Genomic DNA, 21,036 nt, shown 5'->3' on the forward strand with positions numbered 1-21,036 from the left:
AATACATGGTGGGTGGAATCGTAATATCGGGCCTTTACCATCATACCAAGATGTTTTTCCTTTATCCATGCTTTCATTCACAAAGCGCCTCTACCACCACACAAGAGCACCACACCAAGAGATTCTTCCTTTTATCCATGCTTTCATTCACAAAGCAAAGCAAAGCAAATACACAGTCCATAGTTTCATACAACACTGGAGCACATCCTGTCACACATCATGAAACTACCGCAAGCTTTTGCAAAACGCATGAGTGGGGTAGGTGGGAGCACGCGCCTGAATCCCGTGCCCGTTTTGGATCTGATGGTTGAGGCTGCACATGTCTGCACTGCAGATATACTCCATCATGTGCACCACAGATATGTTTGCCAAGATGCATTATTTTTGACACACATGGGTAACGATTGATTAGTTTCTTGTGTCCATACGCTGACTAGTTTGCTATTTACAACATCGGACACTGCACAAACTAGGATCTTGATACCATAGAAGAATGTCATTTTTGCTGACTATCATCACCATTCAAGCATTCAGTCATGATAGTCCAACTGTCGTAATTAAACCATTAAAACATGAGTTAGGACCTCGATGCTTCTATATGGTGAAGGGTGATGCTGCGAAGTGGGCGCAACAACCAGGGAGAATCGGGCCATGGCTTGGTACAGCCGTGCAGCAGCCAGTGTTCTTGATAGCTCATCCATGGTGGGTGGTAAGCAGTATAGACGTACATGCCACAGATGTGGGCGGATTTCTGGGTCTCATCACGGAGCTGTTTTGTGCGGTTACAGGCACATGCTATGTCGACTACGTGCACTACAGCGAATATGGATTTTGCCTAGCTAACAAAAAGGAAGTTAGACGTAGTACCAACAGGTGTGAGAACAATCATTCATCTTGAGGATAACTGTTTGTGTTTATGGCTTTTGAAGAAGGATTGAGATGGAATGAATTGTATTACTCATCTCATCAGGTATATTTATACACGTTGTACAACAGTTCACTGAGGTAACTAACTCCCGAGGTGCTAGCTATCGAGCGCTAGAGACTAGGACGGTGATACAGAAGGCTGCTATCTGTAATACGATTTTATGTCATATAGACATAATATAATAGATAAGCTATCATATAAATTAGCTACAAGTAATCTAAATAACATCTAATTGTTAAATGATACATGAAAAGTTGAGATAATAAATAACAAACAGTATTCATATAATAGAGAAAATATTGTCTATAATAGTGGTTGCCTGATATTTTAGACCGTATAATAGTGGTTGCCTGATATTTTTCTTTCCTCCACGTCAAATAAAATCCTAGATAACTTTTTTTTCTAAATAACTGATATCACCTTATTGTACACGCCCAAAGCAACTATTCCTACAGCTTCCAATACAAGACCAACGTACCTTAGGTGTAAGATATTCGTTCGCCCAGATAACGCCGTTTAAAAAAACAAGTTCTAAATGCATATCAATAAAATAGCTAGCCGCTGAATTGCTCAAGCTATCCAGCTACTGTTCCTGAATATGATACTTCGAATTGAATTGAAGTGGCATAATTCCAACTTTGACATGCAATGAACATGGGAGCACTGCTCGCTCTTCCACGAAGCGCCTCCTCTACATAACACAGCCAAATTCACACACATGATGGTGGCATACCAACCAAATTCGCATGATGGTTATAGACTAACCATACATAGAATCCATGATAAATTCACATCAACCAGACAGACTAAACGAAGTAGCAAGATTAACCTCTCTGCCCACCGATCGACCTCTCGCACTTCGCCCTCAGAAAGAAATGGCAGTGGTCCTGCTTGTACACGAACAGGGATGAGTCAGAGCCAGTTGGGTGGAGACCGAGAGTGCTTAGATGACCGGTAAAGTGCAGAAACCAGGCTCTGGTCGCTTGCTTCAAGCCGTAGAACGACTTTGACAGAAGACAAACATAGTTTATCTTGGAGGCTTCGACGAACCCAGTGGGCTGGTGGCAGTATACATGTTTAACCAATTTGCCATGAAGAAATGTGTAATTCACATCAAGCTGGTGGACAGGCCACTGTCGAGAAGCAGAAGGTTGATGCACAAGTCGGATGGTTGTTGGCTTGATGACTGGAGACAACTTTTGGTCGAAGTCGAAGCCCGCGCGTTGAGCACCATGCGGCTGTGGAACGAGCAACTAGGTATGATTGGCTTGAAGGGCCACAAACTCTTCCTTCATTGCGGCGAACCACTTGGGATCACAGAGTGCCTCACGCACGGAGCATGGGATGAACACCTCTATAGTTGCAGTCGCATGGTTACGGTAGCGTGGGTTCGGCATTGTGATACTAGCCTTGGATCTAGTCATCATAGGATGGGTGACAGACCACATGATGGTATAGGAGCATCGGAGGATGTGGTGACGGGAGTCGGCGATGCTGATGTAGCACGAGACGATGAAGTCAGCGATGAGGCCAATGGGTCAAGAGCATGTTGAAGTACTAGAGCGGTCATCTAAGGCACAACTGAGCTGTGTCGTTCATCGGATAAGACAATAGAGGCACCGTTGTTGTTGTGGGCACAACAACCGGCACTAGCTTCGTTGGTGAATCCACTCGATGAGTAGTGGATGGTGGTGCCTGTACCTGTTGGAAGGGGAAATCACTTTGTCAAAATAGAGGTGGCGAGATGTCAGTACACAGCGCGACATAGGATCATAGCACCAATAGCCTTTTGAGTCTGGTGGATAGCCCAGAAAGACGCAAGCAATAGAGTGCGGCGCAAGTTTATGAGGAGCCGCGAAGGTCTTGTTTGGATAGCATAAGCAACCTATAGAGAGATGGAAAATTGCGTAAAACACCACACTCATCGAGAGGCTAGGGTGCATCTCTATTATAGCCAAGATGGCAAATAATCAGGCAACAATCATGTACAGTGATCCTCAATTAGAGGAGGTAGAAAAGGAAAGCTATAGTTGTACAAGATATTGCTGCTAATACCCGCCTGTAGTCGCATCGGGAGGAAACCAAACGCAAAGACTGGGCCGAAACTTAGTAAACAACTGGACAGGTATGCCCTTGGTCATGATGTCCGCAAATTGGTGCGAGAAGGGCATGTGAAGGACTCGAACGTGGCCGAGTGACACCTTCTCGCGGACGAAGTGGATGTTGATCTCAATGTGCTTCGTGCGCCTGTGTTAGACCGGATTGGAGGACATGTAAACATTACTCACATTGTCATAGTACACCAGAGTGGCTGAAGCGAGAGAGACGTGCATCTCTTGAAGGAGTTAGTGTAACCAGCAGCACTCTGCAATAGCATGCGCAACAACACGATACTCAACCTCCGCACTAAAATGAGACATGGTGGTTTGGCGTTTGGAGGACCAAGACATGAGGTTGTCGCCAAGGTAGATGTAGTAGCCTGATGTTGAACGCTGAGAATCAGGGCAACCGACCTAGTCCGCATTCGAGTATGCAATGAGGGATGTTACTTGAGAGGTACCAATGTGAAGACCGACGTCGATGGTGCCCTTGATGTAGCGCAAGATGAGGTTCTCACGGATCATGCATAAATAGACAAGTTCGCTGAAACGCATAGGCTAGGTCAAACCGTGTGAGGGTCAAGTACTGAAGGGCCCCAACGAGACTCCGGTATTCGGAGGGATCAGACACAGGTAATCCGTCCATGGCAAATAGCTTAGCTCGAGTGTCAACTAGTGTCAAGGTGGACTAACACTCGACCATGCCGACATGTTGGAGAAGATCCAAAGCGTATTGGCGCTATGAGAGGAAGAGTCCCGAGGAGACACACTTGACAAAGATCCCGAGGAAGAAGTGGAGATTGCCAAGGTTGATCATGACAAACTTGGAGTGCATGAGCCAAGTCAGCCTCTAAAGTAGAGGACCAGAAGATGATGTGAGAATGATGTTGTCCACATAGAGTAGCAAGTATGCTATGTCATCTCCATCTTTGAGAACAAAGAGAGATGTGTCTGACGTCGAGCCGATGAACCCAAAGCGACGAATATAGGTGGTGAATCGCTCCACATAAAGTAGCGAGTATGCTATGTCATCTCCATCTTTGAGAACAAAGAGAGACACGTCTGACGTCAAGGCGATGAACCCAAAGCGACGAATATAGGCGGCGAATCACTAGTACCAGGCATGAGGAGCCTATTTGAGACCGTAGAGCGACTTCTGAAGTAGGCAGACATGATCTGGGGCAGAAGGATAAACGAAGCCAGAGGGCTGCTAGCAGTAGATGGTCTCCTCAATATTGCCATGCAAGAATGCATTCTTGACATCGAGCTGGTGGATCAGCCACGATCGCGAAGCTGCAATGCTTAGCACAACACGAACCGTTGACGGCTTGACCACCGGGCTGAATGTCTTTGTTGTAGTTGATGACGTGTTGTTGGGAGTATCCACAGACCACCCATCGCGCTTTGTGACATGCGCGAGTGCCGTCAGAGTGGAATTTTTGCTTGTAGATTCACTTACCCGGCATGACATTAGCACCAGTTGGATGAGGAATGATAATCCATGTGTTGTTGTTGACGAGGGCCTTATATTCTTTCGTCATTGCCGTGCGCCAATTTTGGTCGGTGAGGGCGCTTCAATAATTTGTCGGGATCGCTAAAGGTTGGGTGTGGATAGCGGAGAGGTTCAGGCGTTGAATGGGATTCACAATTCTGGCAGCTACTCGTGTGATCATCGGATGAGGACCAGGGGCAGGCAGTTGCACTGGTTTGCCTAACACGTTCAGCTATGCGACAAGCGTGTTTGGAGCAGCCGCATGCACAGTTGGCCCAGCAGGTCTTACCACAACTAGTGCTAGAATTGTCATGCATGGTCCTAAGGATGGCAATTTGCCCCGTCAGGTCGGGTCCCCGCGGGTTTCAAACCCGACGGAGGCGGGTTCGAGTGGTAAAATGGACCTGCGGGGCTATCAGGTCGGGGCCAGGGCAAATATTGCACCCGCGGATTCCCCGTTGGCCCTAAAGGCGGCCTAAAAAATGGCCCAACCAAACAGCCTCTCCCCAACTCCCCCTGCAGGCCTGCACGACCACCTCATTCGCACGACCTTCGCCCGTTCGCTCCGCCTCGCCCGTAGCCCTCCAATCCCTTCACTCGTCCACGCCGTCTCGCCCACGCGCGCTCCGCTGTTGCACTGCCGTGCCCTCCGCTGCTCCGCCTTGCTAGCCTGTTCCTCGGCGCCACCTCGCCTCGCCCACTCGTCCACTGACGCCGCCTAGCCTCGCCCGCGCCCGTCCACCGCCGCCGCTCTTCCTCGCTCGTGCCCTCCGCCGCCCTCCTGCTCCTCTGTAGTACGCCGCCGGGTCCCCTCGCCTAAGCCCTCCGCCGCCCTCCCGTTCCTCTATTGCCTCTGCAGTATGTCACCGGGTCTCCGATGGGTCTCGAGTCCCTACTAGGGCTAGGGAGAGTTTTGTATATGGTAGATATTTCGAGGCCGAGTCAAGTTTGAGGTCGTGGGTTTCGAGTCGGGTGTGTTCTCACTGCACCCAGCCCCAACCCGACCCGTTGCCACCCTTAACGTGATCCGATCATGCCTGAGGTTGAATAGGGGGCGTCTGACCCAGCTAGGGGCGTGCTGGCACGCGAAGCTGCGCTCGAGGAGGGAAGTAGCACGACATGGTCAGATGTTGAAGGAGATGGCAGGTGTTCAACATCTGCAGGAGATGGAGCAGTCGCGTGGACAAAGCGTGCTTGCTCGATATCGCGAGGGGATGGAGCATGCGCTAGAGGCGATTGGGCGCCAGAGGGTTCGACGACAAATGGGTGTCGGGCGCCGAACGGTCTGACGCTGCTGGAATGCTAGGCGTCAAAAGATCCAGAGCGATCCGGACCTTCCGAGTGGAGAGATGTCGCCGTTGCAGCAGTGCGAAGCATCGGGACGGCTGGACGATCAGCATGGTTGTCAATGAAGAAGTCCAAGGAGGAGCTAGCAGGCGCAACCGGCAGACCTATGACATGATTAGCAAAAGGAAATGACGATTCGTCGAAAACAACATGTCGTGATATGATGATCCATCATGTGGAGAGGTCAAGGCAGCGATACCCCTTATGAGGGGTAGGGTAGCTTAAGAAGACACACACGGTGGATTGAGGAGCGAGTTTGTGAGGGGTGGTGGAGGACAAGTTTGGATAATAGAGGCCCGAATACGCGGAGATGACTATACGTGGGAGAAGTACGATAAAGTTTTTCAAAGGGAGTAAAGTGGTCTATGGCGGAGGATGGACGGCGGTTGAGGAGGTATGTCACCGTAGCAAGTGCCTCGGCCCAATAGGTAGATGACATACTGGCGTGCAACAGAAGTGCGCGTGTGACGTTGTTAAGAGTGAGTAGAACACGTTCTGCCTTGCTATTTTGCTACGAGGTATATGGACAAGAGAGGCAAAGAAGGATGCCGTGGTTAGAGAAGAATTGAGAGAAAGTATTATTCACAAATTCCTTGCCATTGTCAGCTTTAGTGGATCAAAGGAAGGCCAAATTGTGTGGTGACATAGTTGAAGAAGTTAATGATGTGCTGATGGACTTAGGATTTGTTTGTGAGAGGATAAGTCCAACAAAAATAGGAGAAATCATCTATAATCACCAGGTAATATTATGATACCTGGAACAACTTTTCTGAATGGTCGTGTAGGATTTACTTCAGAAATTGCCATTGACTGGCAAATTTTATCAGCTACAATCCCGACAGTAGTCACCGCAGGCATGCCAACAAACCAAGAATTTTGATTCCATATCTCCCATTAGTCATGCTGCAGGTCTTCTCTACACCATGGGCCTTGCATCAATCGTGCTATAAATCCTCCAAGCAGATAAAATTAATCTTCTCAACCAGAACCTGTCATTCATTTGATTTTGAATGACCATGACCACCACATAATAACAAGTCAATCTATTGATCATTCAATCATCAGAACCCTTGTCATGGACAGGACGACTGTCCTGATGAGGCTGTGAAATCCAGTGCAGCCCATCGAGCAATTTTGAATACATCCTCTAGTCCAATGGCCCTCGTTTCCTCCCTTTCAGCTCATCCAGCACCTCGATCGTCTCCTCTGTCCGTCCAGCCCGGCACATCTCCTCCAGCAGTGTTCTGTAGGTGATCATATCTGGCTTCTTGCTATCCAACATATCCAACAGTACCTGTCTTGATTCCTCGAACCTCCACTCTAACGCCAGCGCCGACACGGCGATCATGTACACATCGCCGCTTGGCACAAATCCTTTGTCCCTCATCTGCCCAAAATACGGCATACCCTTGTCTGTCCAGCCCTTCTGGAACATGGCCTTGACAATGTAGCCGTAGGTGAACTCATTCTGCTCACAGCCGTACAGCGGCATTTCACGGAACACCTTGAGTGCATCGTCTATCTCAAGGCATCGCGCGTACGCCTTGATGATGAGGCTGAGCAGGAAGGTGTCCGGGACCACGCCGGAGGCCTTCATCTGGCGGGAGAGGAGCGTGTAGGTCTCGACGTCCGGGCGGTAGCCCGCGGGGGCCGGGAGGGCGCGCATCTTGTTGAACATGTCGAAGGCGAGCGGGAAGAGGCTACGGCACGCGCAGCAGAAGTGGAGGCAGGCGTTGAGGAGCCGAAGATCGGGCGCGCGGGCCCCCGCGAGGACTTCGTGGACGAGGGCCTCCGCGTCGGCGGGGCGGCGGCCGGACGAGGCAGCGGTGAGGGCGGCGAGGTAGGAGTCCGGCGCGTGGCGGAACCCCGAGCGGAGCGCAGCCAAGCGGAAGAGCGCGAGGGCGAGGTCGGGGTCGGGTTTGGAGGGGATGGCGGCGGCGGCCGGACGAGGCTGCGGTGAGGTAGGAGTCCGGCGCGTGGCGGAACCCCGGGCGGAGCGCAGCCCAGCGGAAGAGCGCGAGAGCTAGGTCGGGGTCGGGTTCGGAGGAGATGGCGGCGGGGGTGCAGGAGGCGGAGGCGGCGCGCGGCGCCGGCGGCAAGCAGCGCCATGGTGGCCTCGGCCGTCTTGGTCCGCACCGTGTCTGTTTCACTGGACGTCACAAGGCTCGGAGCGACGAGCATGGCCTCGCGTGGCGGCCTGTGGACGTGAGCTGCGAAGCGTCCCGGCTGGGTGGAAGGTGGGCTCAGAACCTGTGCGTTCCTCGGCGTCGTCTCGCCGTGGGCCTGATCCTCGGGCGTGGGGCAGAAGTGGGTCGAATTGGGGACCTGCGTGTGAGCTGTGGCACAGCTCGGCCCGACGTTTTGTTACACGGCGGGTTGGTTCGCTCGGCTCCACTGGGCTGACTTCTTGCAATTGGGCTCTTCACCGTATGGTGCGGTCCAGTTACTGGTTCGCTCCTCTCAAAAAAAAAAAAAAACTACTGGTCTGCTCGAGCTGGCTGTTGAAACTGGTGCTGGGACTAGTACTGGCCTTTTGAACCAACTACCTGCTACGAGTCCATGACAGCTTGCTGGGACGGTGCATGTCTTGAACAATTGGATAATGGATGGTGCTCCGTGCTCCGTGCTCCTGGGCACTCAATCTCCATCGTATAATGGATGGTGAGCAGTTGGTGGAGTGAATGAATAACAAAGCAAGACATGGGAAATGCTTGGCATCCGTTATCTAAGAAAAGATGTGCCTTTGGGGCTGTTTGATTCACGTTTAAATTTGTCAAATCTGAAGTTAATCACATTATAAATTTTTAGGTAACTGTTTAATACACTATCACGACTGTGATAAGCCAGACCTTTTTAGCGCCGTGACCCACGTATCGTACACTCAGTTTTATGATTGCTGAGCTCATGCTAACTCACAGAGCAAATTCGTGATGTTCTATTTTCCTAGGCTTCCCGCTGAGTTCAGTAGATGGCCAGCTAGTCACCGGTATAGTGGTTGATGATTCAGTGGTTCACCTGCCACTTCCAGTCTTCCATTCAAGACGAACGGCCACCTGATTTGGCCACTGGCGCTAGTAGAGCGGTGGTCAAGTAGTCGTCAAATGTGGAAGCAAAGCATCAGTTTGATTCAAGGAATGGATTTAGCTCGATGGAGTGCCGGAATTCAATTAAATTTTGCCGCCTAGATCCAACCATAATAAGGTATTGTTCTCCTGCACCTAATCGGCGGGAACAGATCGACGAGATGAAGCAAAAGAAACTTGTTCCATTCCTCGGATCAAACTTTGTTACTGCATCGATCTTGCCTGTGACGTGACGCTCCACGAAGAAATGAAAGCTAATAGATCGAAGCATTTGCGCTGCGCCGTGGCTCTTGCCCTCACACCATGGAGACGCCGTCGCTCTCGTCGGCGTCGCGCCCCTTCTTCTCGTGGCGCCGCCGCCGCCGAGCGCGGCGAATCAGGGCGACGACGAGCGCGGCGGCCGCGACGCCCAGGAGGTCGGCGGCGGCGTCCTTGGGCGAGGCGCCGGAGGACCCGAAGAGCCCGGCCTCGTCGGCGGCCTCCTTGGCGGCGCCGGCGGCGAGCGAGGCCGCGGAGCCGACGGCCACGGCGCGGCGGCGGAGGCCGGGCCGGCCGCTGCGTCCGGCGAGCGCGGCGGCGCACAGGGAGATGAGGAGGCAGGCGAGCACGTGCTGCAGCTTGTCAGGGGCCAGCCACTCGTCGCCCTACTCCATCCGCCGCCGCCGCCACTGGGTAGGTCTCCCCGTCTCCCGCAGCCCCTGTTACGTGGCGGACGCTCCTGTTCGCGTGCGTTTGGTTCGTGGCAGGTAGGGTTTGGCAGGCGTTCGATTTCGGACACGTGTGGTTGAATAAGTTGTCTGCCAGGGTTCTAACCAAACACGTCCGTAATTTCTCGTTGGCTGAACGCGATTGAATAGAATGCGATGGTTTCCGGAGGGATGCGATGGTTCTGGATGAGGTGATGTATATATATGTATATATATTGTTTGATTAGATGTATGTGATGATATAAGAATATATTTGGTTGGATGTATTAGATGATATGAGAATATATTTAGTTGTTTAAAAACTATATATTATATCTATGTATAATTTAATTATTTTACAAAATAATAATTTTTATATTTTTTATTATTAATAAATTATGATAATTAGTATTAATCATAACTTAAATTATCAATAACTATCATCAAATATCCACAATAATAATTAGTTAGGGTTAATAACATATAATGTAACTAATATTTAACTAAATTTTTATAATAATCACTGATAGCCACTAATTATTACTAATTATAAGTAATTAGTGGAGTTGATAGGAACTGTACGTGATGGATGAACCAATTTTCTTAACTGAGGTGTATAGAATATTAAGGGAATATTTTCAAATTCCGTATCACTTTTGTACCATCTTATTCAAGTAGATGGGATGATCCCGTCTAGGTTTTTAGCCTCGGATGTTTGGTTCGTGGACAGAGAGCGAATGTTGTCATCCAACCGAAAGAAATAGCTCATATTTCTTAATATGCTGGATGAGCTGACCCGTCCCAAGAACTTAGACCAACCATTCACGTTTTTATGCTAGCTAGCTCATGTGTGTACGTGTGTGAGCAAGGCGTGGCGATGACGGCATCACTGCTGTCACTGCCCGGCAAGCAAGCCAAAATTGTCTGCATCTAGGCGCGCCAAAATTTCAAGATCCAGGGGTTGGTGAGAGCCGGCGGGACGATCATTAGCTTGTTTGTGTGACAATGGTTCGCTTCCAATCAAGCAAAGCACACTTTGACTGACTCCGGTGTGTGAGTGTGACATGGCTCGCTGAAGAAACGAATAATTATTTTTGGACATGACTAAATACTGGCCGTGCATGCTATAAGCGGATAGCATGCACACCCTTAATTAGAAAAATACTTAATTAATTATTTTTCTAATCAGGGCAAATTGACATCTGCACGCAGAGCGTGCCTGCGACAACACCTGAAAACAAGCGAATTTCTATGTCCATAGGCAAAAATCCTATGCATTGAAAAAAGTATTTTATATACTATAGAAAAGCATTTCATATGTTATGAAAAAGCATTTCATCTTATCATCTTTTTCATTTTTAGTAATCCTAACAAAGACTAGCAGGACAATGCAGCAAGGAAGAGAGGCGCACCCAAACAATCTAGAAAATCCAAAAAGCAAATTGTTTCAATTTGCACATGAGCCAATAACATCTGGTGCTCAATGAACGGCTGATGCGAGCATGCATGCCGCACGACAAGAGCATGCACGCTCGGAATTTAGTCTTTAGGATTATTTTTATATATATAAGAAAATTTATAAAACTAAACGTTTTTCGTCAGTTCGGTAGACGATGTCTTTAGTGATAAGTCAACGTAGAAGCCAGCAGTAGGGCATGCCTGTGCCACCAACCAAAACGTGATACCCAAGTAGCACTGCAGATTGGTCAAATTTTAATTGTCCTGCAGTCTCTTAGAAATTTCGTTCCATTCCTTTTTGGCTGTCTGCTCACCTCAGTGCATCGGATCCATACGCGCATGCAAGAATTTTTGTTTTAGAAAAAGGGAAAGTTCCGGCCTCATAGTCTGTCACGTGGTTCTGTTTTGCTTTGTTCACTGGAAATGAAGTAATGCACTTTGATTGAACCAGCAAATGAATACGTGGAATCAATTTAATATATATCAATTCGAAAAAAATAAAAAAATAAAAATAAAAGAGAGGTTTATATATAAAAAAAATCATAATATGATCATATACATAATAATGATGAGTACCTGGACAGAAGGGCGAATGAGATCTTATCATCTAGAGTTGGCCGTCTGTAGTAACGTTGTGAGGAGGATTAAGATGGTAACCGATTTGCGAGGGGATAAAAATAATTCTCGTATAATACCTTAGTGTAAAGATAGTGTGATAGATATGATCTCCGTGTTAAACGACGGTGGAGGCAACGTGAAGACGACGGTGCACCCTCTTCATAAAGCTGGCATTATAGGTGAAGTGAGGGAGGCGACACAACATCTGAAGAAACCTGAAGTTATAGGTAAAGTATGGGAGGTGTCACACCCTCTAGAAAAAATCCAACGATGAATGTATATAAGACAAATATTGGACGTCTAGGTATACAAGTCAAATAATGAGAGATGGAATGCATTTTTAAATGTATGTAAGGTAAATATTAGACGTCTAGGTTTGGAAGACAAATAATGAGAGATAAATGTATCTTTGAAAAGAGGAACGGATTTAACTTTGCACAATAAATATTTGATCAACTCGGATGCATAGTGTAGACCGATCGGATCTGCTAATACTTATGCATTTTATAGGAGTATAGATAAGGTGAATCACATGAATCTCGCAAAACACAAATTAACGTTATGAAATGCAGTAATGCACTTTTGTGGGAAATTAATATTTCCATGTTTCCTCGGAGCATGAATTTATACTGCTAGCATAAATTCGTAAGGTCAAGCGTACAAGGATATGGAAGGGAGAAGGAGATCACCGCTGTGATAGTGTGATTTATCTCACCAGATATTCTCAAAGATAGGTATTAAAATTCTGTTGAAATTTCGCTAAAATTTTATGAATTTCAGAGGGAAACCAAATATCTAATTATAGATTTTTTTTTACTGATATATGGGATCCACGTAGCAGAGGACAAAAATTGATTAAAATTTTAACAAAATTTCAAAAATTTTGATCTTTCTATCGGTAAACAAAAAAATTATAGAACAAAATTGAAGTCCATGCTCAAAACAACACTACAAGAACACCAAAACATAGTTGGTAGTTCCAATTTCCATACAGAACGTACACTTTACGTGAGCTGAGGTAAGCCCTCTCGTTTAGAGACTGCCCTCGACCAACCGTCCAAGGTGTCAGTCTGAAGAAGGAACCTGTGCTTAGCTTGAACGGTACTGATTCTTCGACCAAAGGTAGTATAATACAGAGTGTTCTGACAGCATTTTACATGCCTTGACAGCATTTTACGTGTTGCTGCCCATATCCTATTTGAATAGCTTACTTGCCATGTTTTGAGATGCGCGTGGGACTTTTATTTGTCTTCACGCATCTTGGGCTAATTTTGACCGGCGATCACCTGTTTCACGATGTCTGCCTTCTTTGTTTGTTTGAAATGCTAATTCTTGGTGGTGGGGGCAGTTTTTTACTAGTGGTCACCAGCTGCAACGTGCATAACTGCACACATGCATGCAGCACGATGCATCTAAGGTTTCGGAAAATAAAATGTCCTCTCATCTCGGTACGAATCTCTATAAGAATATATAGTTGATCTATGAAAAAAAAAGAGTGTTGCTATATTTCAAATACATGAAAATAAAGTAACTATCTCTCGATGAATGTAAGTGCTTCAATCTTCATCCGACGAATGTTGTTCTTTCTTCTGCCTTTCGTTCACCCTGCACCATTCGTCTTCTTGCTCGAGCCAACACAACTTGCCCCACCTACCGCCTACCTCCACCATCTCCGCTGGACCATCTCTGCTCACACCCACCCTATCATCACCCACTGACAGTTCTCCATCACCCGCGGTTAGCAGCATCCCGCCGCTCCACCCCACACCCTCCTCCTCCGTCGAGCTAGCCTCCCTTTCTAGAACTTCTTCTTAGTCTAGCGACGAAGGAAACCCTCCAAATCAACCTCTCCCTTAACCCCTGCCATCATCCAACGTTGTTCATCGTCCGATCGATCCATTAGTGGTGTGAAAAAGAAATCATGCTCCGGCTCTCCTTTCAGTCTGGCTGCAGCTCCAGTCATACGGCCTTCCAGTCTCCTCTCCATTGCCTTTACCGCAGTCAACCGAGTCAAGAGTTTTAGGCGCGGGAAAGTGTTGAGCACATGTACCATGCCAAGCCACAAACCGCGTGCCCGCCATGCATGCACCTCCTCTTCTATATAACCCAGCAAAAGCTCGCAGATTCCATCACAAATCCGCAACGCAGCAAAAAATAGAAATACAACCGCCTGCAACACGCGAGGAAGCACGCACGCAGGCCGCAAATCCACCGTAGGCAAGAGCGCGCGACGTGCCCATGGCCACAGTGGAGGTGTTGTCATCGGAGGTGGTCGTCCCCGCCGAGGAGACGCCGGCGGGCGCCGTCTGGCTATCCAACCTCGACCTGGCCGCGCGCCGCGGGTACACGCCCACGGTCTACTTCTACCGGGCGGACGGCAAGCCGGGATTCTTCGAAGCCGACGCTGTCAAGGACAGCCTCGCGAGGGCGCTGGTGGCGTTCTACCCACTCGCCGGCCGCCTCGGGCTCGACGACGACGGGCGCGTCCAGATCGACTGCACGGGGGAGGGCGCGGTCTTCGTGACTGCACGGTCGGACTACGTGCTCGAGAACCTGAAGAACGAGTTTGTTCCGTGCAACGAGATGCGGGACCTGTTCGTGCCCGCGACGCCGGCGCCGAACCCGCCGTGCGCTCTGCTGTTTGTGCAGGTCACGTACCTGCGGTGCGGCGGCGTCGTGCTCGGCCTGGCCCTGCACCACTCGGTCGTCGATGCGAGGAGCGCGGCGCACTTCGTAGAGACGTGGGCGAGCATCGCCCGCGGCTCCACCGGGGACGAGCCCTTGCCGCCCAGCTTTGACCACAGGCTTCTCAGCGCGCGACCGACACGCACGGTGCTCTACGACCACCCGGAGTACAAGCCCGAGCCGGCGCCCGTGCACGCGGTCACCGGATCCACCTACGAGAGCGCTATCATCACGCTGACCAAAGCACAGGTGACCGCGCTCAAGGCGCGGTGCGCGGGGGCGTCCACGTTCCGCGCTGTGGTCGCGCTCGTGTGGCAGTGTGCGTGCCGCGCACGGTCGCTGCCGCCGGACGCAGAGACGCGCCTGTTCTCCATGATCGACATGCGCGCGCGCCTGGCTCCGCCGCTCCCCCCGGGCTACTTCGGAAACGCGGTGATCCGCACGTCAACACTGGCCACGGTCGGGGAGGTGGTGGCCAACCCCGTGGGCTACGCCGCGCGCCGGGCGCTCGCGGCGACGAGCCAGGGTGACGACTACGCGCGGTCGCTGGTGGACTACCTGGAGGGCGTGGACGCCATGAACCTGCCGAGGAGCGGCATCTCGCGGGCGCACCTCCGGGCCATCAGCTGGATGGGCATGTCCCTGCACGACTCCGACTTCGGGTGGGGCGCGCCGGTGTTCATGGGGCCGGCGCTCATGTACTACAGTGGCTTCGTGTACGTGATGCAAGCCCCAGGGAAGGATGGCGCCGTTGCACTCGCGCTGTCGCTGGAGCCCGAGAGCATGCCGGAGTTCAGGAAGGTGTTCACCGAGGAGCTGGCGCGTCTGCTGATGTAGGTAGGCTAGCTAGTAGCACATGCACAGCCGTGCATATGTTGTAGGTCGGTGGGGAAGATTTGCATACTTTAAGCTATCATAAAAACATGTCACATCACTACATTTGGCATGAATCGGAGTACCACGTGAATTGGTTGCAACAAATGTTAATAGCCCTGTGATATCACTTGAGTCGGCATCAATCAATTAGTAGAAGCTTGGAACTTATGCATGCATCGTCAATATCGAGTACCGGTTACAAATTTTTGAAACACTTAGATACCAAAAGCATAGGGATAGATATTTTTTTAGAGATCCTAGTATAACTCGTAGATGTATAAGTTTGATGATACCAAAAGCATAGGGATATATGTTTGGTGATACAGAAGAAAACTAGACACATGTTTTTTTGTTCAAAATAGCATGGAATACAGAACATGAGAAAAGATAGAAGAAAGCTACATGTCAATTAAATTAAATTAGCTCTCTAACTACCCAACAGATAGTAGATAATAATCACTTATTTTCTTTCTCTTCATGAGGATGAGGGGGCCAGCCGTGTGCTAGCAAACTACTACAGATTAGCTAGTGATTACCTGATCCCTTGAACGAACAAGATCGTTGGAGGGGGGGGGGGGGGTGGCCCCTGCTTGGCCCCCCTGCCTCTGCCCCTGCCTAAATTTTTGTTTATACCTTAATTACAATTATTTATATCAGATTTACAGTTACTTTGTGCAGTCAAATTTTGTGTAATTTTTGAGTAATGATAGTGTAACAAAAATTCGGGTGTTAGAGCCCCAATAACATTTGATATGTTGGTTAGTATAAGGTTTAGATCTAATCCAAACCGCAGATCTCAAAATTGAATGACCGAAGAATCATGGGCGGACCCACCATGATGCATGGGTATTCAATTGAATACCCAACTTTTTTGCAAAAAAATTGAGTATATAGCACCTATACTTACGTATATATATCTTTTCTGTTTCAATCCATCAGATCACTCAGCAAATCGTAAACTAATTGTTTTAGTAAACTAATAAAAGTGGTTTCACTAATTTTGGGGTGTTATGGATTAGTTATGAATTAATCTATCTGCAACACATTTACTCAATCCTGTACGTTACAATAACTATTTTAAGATTTTATGTATTTTTACAAGATAGAGGATCATGTAAGAAGACTAAAAAATTTTGTTTCATAATTTTTGGATTAGTAAATAATTAATTATGCATTTAACTCGAATTAATAAATGAGTTGCACGTTTTTCTTTTTTTTTCAAACTTACTCTCCATATAATATGATGTAAAGGATATTATTTTTGAAAATAAATTTCACAAAAGGTCTTATAATTGTCTCTAGTTTTTTTTAGAATTTTTTGTGATTTTTTTAAATTTTTTAAATTTTTGGGCGTATTTTTGCAACAAAATCAAACTTTTGGGGGCTTTTTTTTTTCAACAAAACAATTTTTGGAGGGGAAAGTTAAAATTCAAGTGATTTTGGGGGTTTGTATTTTTCCCTAACTGAAAAGAGCCCACATAGCAACAAACATCAGGTATTTATGATCTTTATGTTGTGCTGCCCAGTTCGGTAATCAGCAGTTGAGCGTGAATTTTTTATGCAAGTTAAGGATAGTGACATCATTAAATGCTTCCAATCCATAAAGGAACATAAAGTTAAATTGTAATTTTCTTTAAATACTTTGTAATTTTTTTTAATTAGTTGAAACTTCTCTACTACGAACAATTTATACTTTAAAATTTACGCTATATGAACTTCTCGTATTTTGGATTAAACATTTTTTTTAATACTGAATACCCAATCACCAAATTCTGGGTCCGCCGCTGCGAAGAATTAGGTGTGAGAAGTCCTAAAACACGCAGGTGTTGTATAACCGTTCCCTTTGCAAACAGACCAAAAGTTTTCCATCAATCGTCAAAACCGAAAGCTCAGAATATTTCCCAACAGTCAAAAAGCTGCTCGACGCAAATTTCACCAATCCCCACTACCGGAGAGGAGTTCGTTAGTGGCACATACGCATACGGAAAGCAATCACGGGATCCTTTTCTTCCACGGCGAGGTTAACTGGTGGGCAGCGGAAATTAACCAATAATTGATAGTTTAGTGTGGAATCACCACCACGACGACGACGACGACCTCTGCTGTTGGCTGTGCGGGCTCACTGTCACGGTGACGATCGATCGATGCAATCATGCCGAACCATCTACCAACCTTCGATGGACCATTTCGTTGGGGAAAAAAACTTTAACGAACCGTCGAGAAACCTTAACCTTTGAACCCCATTTCGTGCTCTGTTTCTGACATTTCGACATGGCTAGGATTAGGGAACATAAAAATTCTTTTAAGGTAGGTTGACGTATGATTTATTAAAACCATTTATTTTGTGTTAAAATTTAAAACATATAGATGATTGACCAGAGGAAATTAACCAGTAATTGATAGTTTAGTGTTGAATCACGACGACAACGACGACGTCGACCTCTGCTGTTGGCTGTGCGGGCTCACTGTCACGGTGACGATCGATTGATGCAATCATGCCGAACCATCTACCAACCTTCAATGAACCATTTCGTTGGAAAAAAAAACTTTAACGAACCGTCGAGAAACCTGAACCTTTGACCCCATTTCGTGCTCTGATTCGGACATTTCGACATGGCTAGGATTAGGGAACATAAAAATTCTTTGAAAGTAGGTTGACGTATGATTTATTTAAACTATTTATTTTATATTAAAATTTAAAATATATAGATGATCAAAATAGGTCGTACGTGCATAGTTATATTTTTTAAGGACTAGGAACTTGATTGTGACGTGGAGGCTCTGCCTGAAGTTTCAGCAGGGGCATAGCCAATCTCGCATCGACATCTCTTACGCGACACTTGCGAAGTTTCCCGGGCCGGGATGGCATGCAGCTGCAGCTCATGATGCACATGGTCAGAGTTTCAGTTCCCATTAGGCCATTATACGGGAACTTCTCTGAGGAAACGTCCATGCGTTTTGTATATAAGTAGCATAGACTATATCGTAAGCAGGTTAACCACTAAACTTGTTCAAGAAAGCCAAGCTTGGACCTCAATGATATGCGTAAGTCCAAAACAAAGAATATGTGATCCCTGGATCCCAGACGCGTGAGCCGGAAACAACGTGCGGTTTTCTTTACTGATTCAAAAATCTTGTTGCACACGTGTCAACTATCGGTAAAATTAATTATGTAAATATTTATTTAAAATAGGGATACTGGTCATCAACTATGCCTATCGAAGAGAACACATTATTTTATACAGGTTCGAAACTCTCTTAGAATAACACCCTACGTTCTGTGTTGCCTTGATTAACCTTAGGAGAAGACAAATGCAATAGAGTGATCTATTACTATGAATCTCGGCTTGTTCTCTCGTGTTTTAAATCCTAAAACTCTTATTAGATGAATCTGATCGTATCTTGAATTTGTTGTGACTCTTAATGGACCGTTCCTACTACTATTTAATCTCGTATTGCTTTTTTTTAGCTCTCTTTTTGGTTCCCTTTCACTTCTCTTTGTCCTCCTTTTTTGGTACTTTCTCCCCTTCTTATATAGTCAGACCAAGGAGACGTATAATACTTGGAGTCTCGAGCGTAACCTTCCTAAATTCTATTATTTGGAGAGTTCTTTCATATCCGGAGATAGTTTTCATATAGAACATAATAAACTGACTGAAATAACCACACATGCCTTATTTTTCTCATATAGGTCATTGAACCTACCGCATTTGATGGAGACCACATGTAAGGTGGATATCCCATCATTAGAATATACCATAATTCAAGTAAATTATTAATTGTTAATTATAAAATCCTCAGTAGCTTTATTAACTTTGCTATATATACTTAGAAAAATATTAATGATCGTTATGTTTTTTCGAGAACGTGCAATGCACGTATTTTATTAATAAAATAAAGAATATGTTTTCGAAAATGGTTGACATCTCCCACAGGTGACATCATATTAGGAATCTCAATGGGGCTCCATCCCCTGTTCCTCGGTGGGTAATTCTTCTATTATAAGATGAGAATGAGATTATTTCTCTCACTATAAAGATGTAATTGGAGGGATTTCTTCCCCCATCAGATAAAGTGGGGGTGGGTATGTTCCCCCTGACCCCGTCCTCATATCCCCTTGCCCCTCTCCTCGAACTATGTATGGTGGTTTAAAACATATATATTATGTTATTTTATAGTTTTAGACATCTATCTTGTGCTATTATGCATTTGTGCTAATGTTTGTATTAGTGATGTGCATTTTAACTTATATTCTATGTTAATACTAATATTCTATTAGCATGTAACGGGGATGGAGATCCCAGCGCGTAACTATAACCCGCATGAAGGGATACGAAAAATTATCCCCTCCACAATTTTTCTATAGGAATGGGGACGGGGATTTCCCTAGAGGCATGGACGAGTAGGTTCACCCACCCCTACAGGGAATTTCCTTATTGTCATCTCTATGTTAGATCAGAGGTGGTATCGAAGGAAACATGACCATCTCTATAGAAGCAAATTCTATATGATCTTGTCCAGAAGATCCTCATGAGAGTCTATCTATATTATTCATCTCATGATTTAATGGCTGAGCTGAAAAAGAGAAAGAGTGAGTAGACACGTGTCATTACAGAAAAATAGTTATTTTTAAAAATCAGATTATATAAAATTTGCTTGTAGAGAACTCTTCTCTATGACCGGCCCACCGCCATGCATGAACCACGGTCCAAGCTAAGTACCGAACACCAGCCCCTGGTCGATTCTTTTCTCCCAATCGACCACACGGTCCACACCTTGTTCGTGGTATCTCCCTCTCCCTGTCGTACATGTCGCCTTCATATCTGTACTCGGAATTGAAGGCACTGACAATATCATAGAAAAGATCCATCCGTTCCAGATTCCAAGGTTTTGGCACCACACAATTTTATCATTTTTTTGTTTCAAAATTTTAAGCATGCCATTTTTTGTACACAGGCTAGTGGAAGACTGCTTTGGATTAGTGGACCATTGACGATAATTTGTCGAAACACCGGCCTTGTCGACCTAGTGGAGAACCTGCTTTTGACTAGAGGACGGAGGACCATCGACGAACATTAGGCTTCAACTATCGAATCCTTACCAACACTCCCGAATAAAGCCTTTACGCTAGAACTACAACAACTATAGAATGTTTTTTGAACCAACACAATTTTTTTTTAAAAGGAAACAGTTGTACAGGGTACACACTTGGTTTCTGCTGGAGGTAGCACGGCCTGAAAGGCTGCAGCACACTCTAGGAAGCAAATAAAGACATGGAGAAAAAGCAAAAACAACAATATTCCCTTCACTTTTTAATACTTATCACTTTTAATCAAACACATATATCAAGATAGAGCTAACTTTAAATGAGAAATTATAAAATAATTTTAAAAACTAACCTAGATATTTTAGAACCTAACATAAATGAGTGTCGAGAGATACTATTTTGTAAGAATAAAATTGAAAACTATATCTTAAAAAAGATAAAATGACAAGTATTTAAAAATAAATAAAATGATAAAAAATAACAAGTATTAAAAAACGAAGGAAATATTTTAAAAACAAAAAGGCTGTAGGCCGAAGAAGCAAAGAACAAAAAAGTAAAAAAATGCCACAACGGATCCGGTGGAGCTACGCCTCAAGGACAGGACCCTCGGGGTTGATGTTTCAAAAACTGTTTATAGAAAAGTTGTTGTTGAAAAGTTATTTATAGAAAAATTATTTTTAGAAATTTTTTGATGTGGATAAAATATATATAATATAT

The 21,036-nt window shown here is 46.1% G+C and overlaps 1 protein-coding gene and 2 pseudogenes across 1 annotated transcript; 1 reads left to right on the forward strand and 2 right to left on the reverse strand.

Moving 5' to 3' along the window:
* Positions 1 to 6,527: 6,527 nt before the first annotated feature.
* LOC133927546 (pentatricopeptide repeat-containing protein At3g25210, mitochondrial-like) lies at positions 6,528 to 8,047 on the reverse strand (annotated as a pseudogene).
* Positions 8,048 to 8,714: 667 nt separating this feature from the next.
* Positions 8,715 to 9,602, reverse strand: LOC133925789 (uncharacterized; annotated as a pseudogene).
* A 4,227-nt stretch (positions 9,603 to 13,829) lies between these two features.
* LOC133926375 (hydroxycinnamoyltransferase 4-like) lies at positions 13,830 to 15,396 on the forward strand. Its single transcript, XM_062372300.1, has one exon. The coding sequence runs from the start codon at positions 13,950 to 13,952 to the stop codon at positions 15,231 to 15,233; it is 1,284 nt and encodes a 427-aa protein (XP_062228284.1). The 5' UTR covers positions 13,830 to 13,949; the 3' UTR covers positions 15,234 to 15,396.
* The last annotated feature ends 5,640 nt before the right edge of the window (positions 15,397 to 21,036 follow it).

The sequence above is a fragment of the Phragmites australis genome, chromosome 8 (genome assembly GCF_958298935.1).
Source record: "Phragmites australis chromosome 8, lpPhrAust1.1, whole genome shotgun sequence".
Lineage (NCBI taxonomy): Eukaryota > Viridiplantae > Streptophyta > Magnoliopsida > Poales > Poaceae > Phragmites > Phragmites australis.

What these genes read in the sequence shown, in the direction of transcription:
- LOC133926375 (XM_062372300.1), top strand. Translation starts at nt 13,950, where the DNA reads ATGGCCACAGTGGAGGTGTTGTCATCGGAGGTGGTCGTCCCCGCCGAG.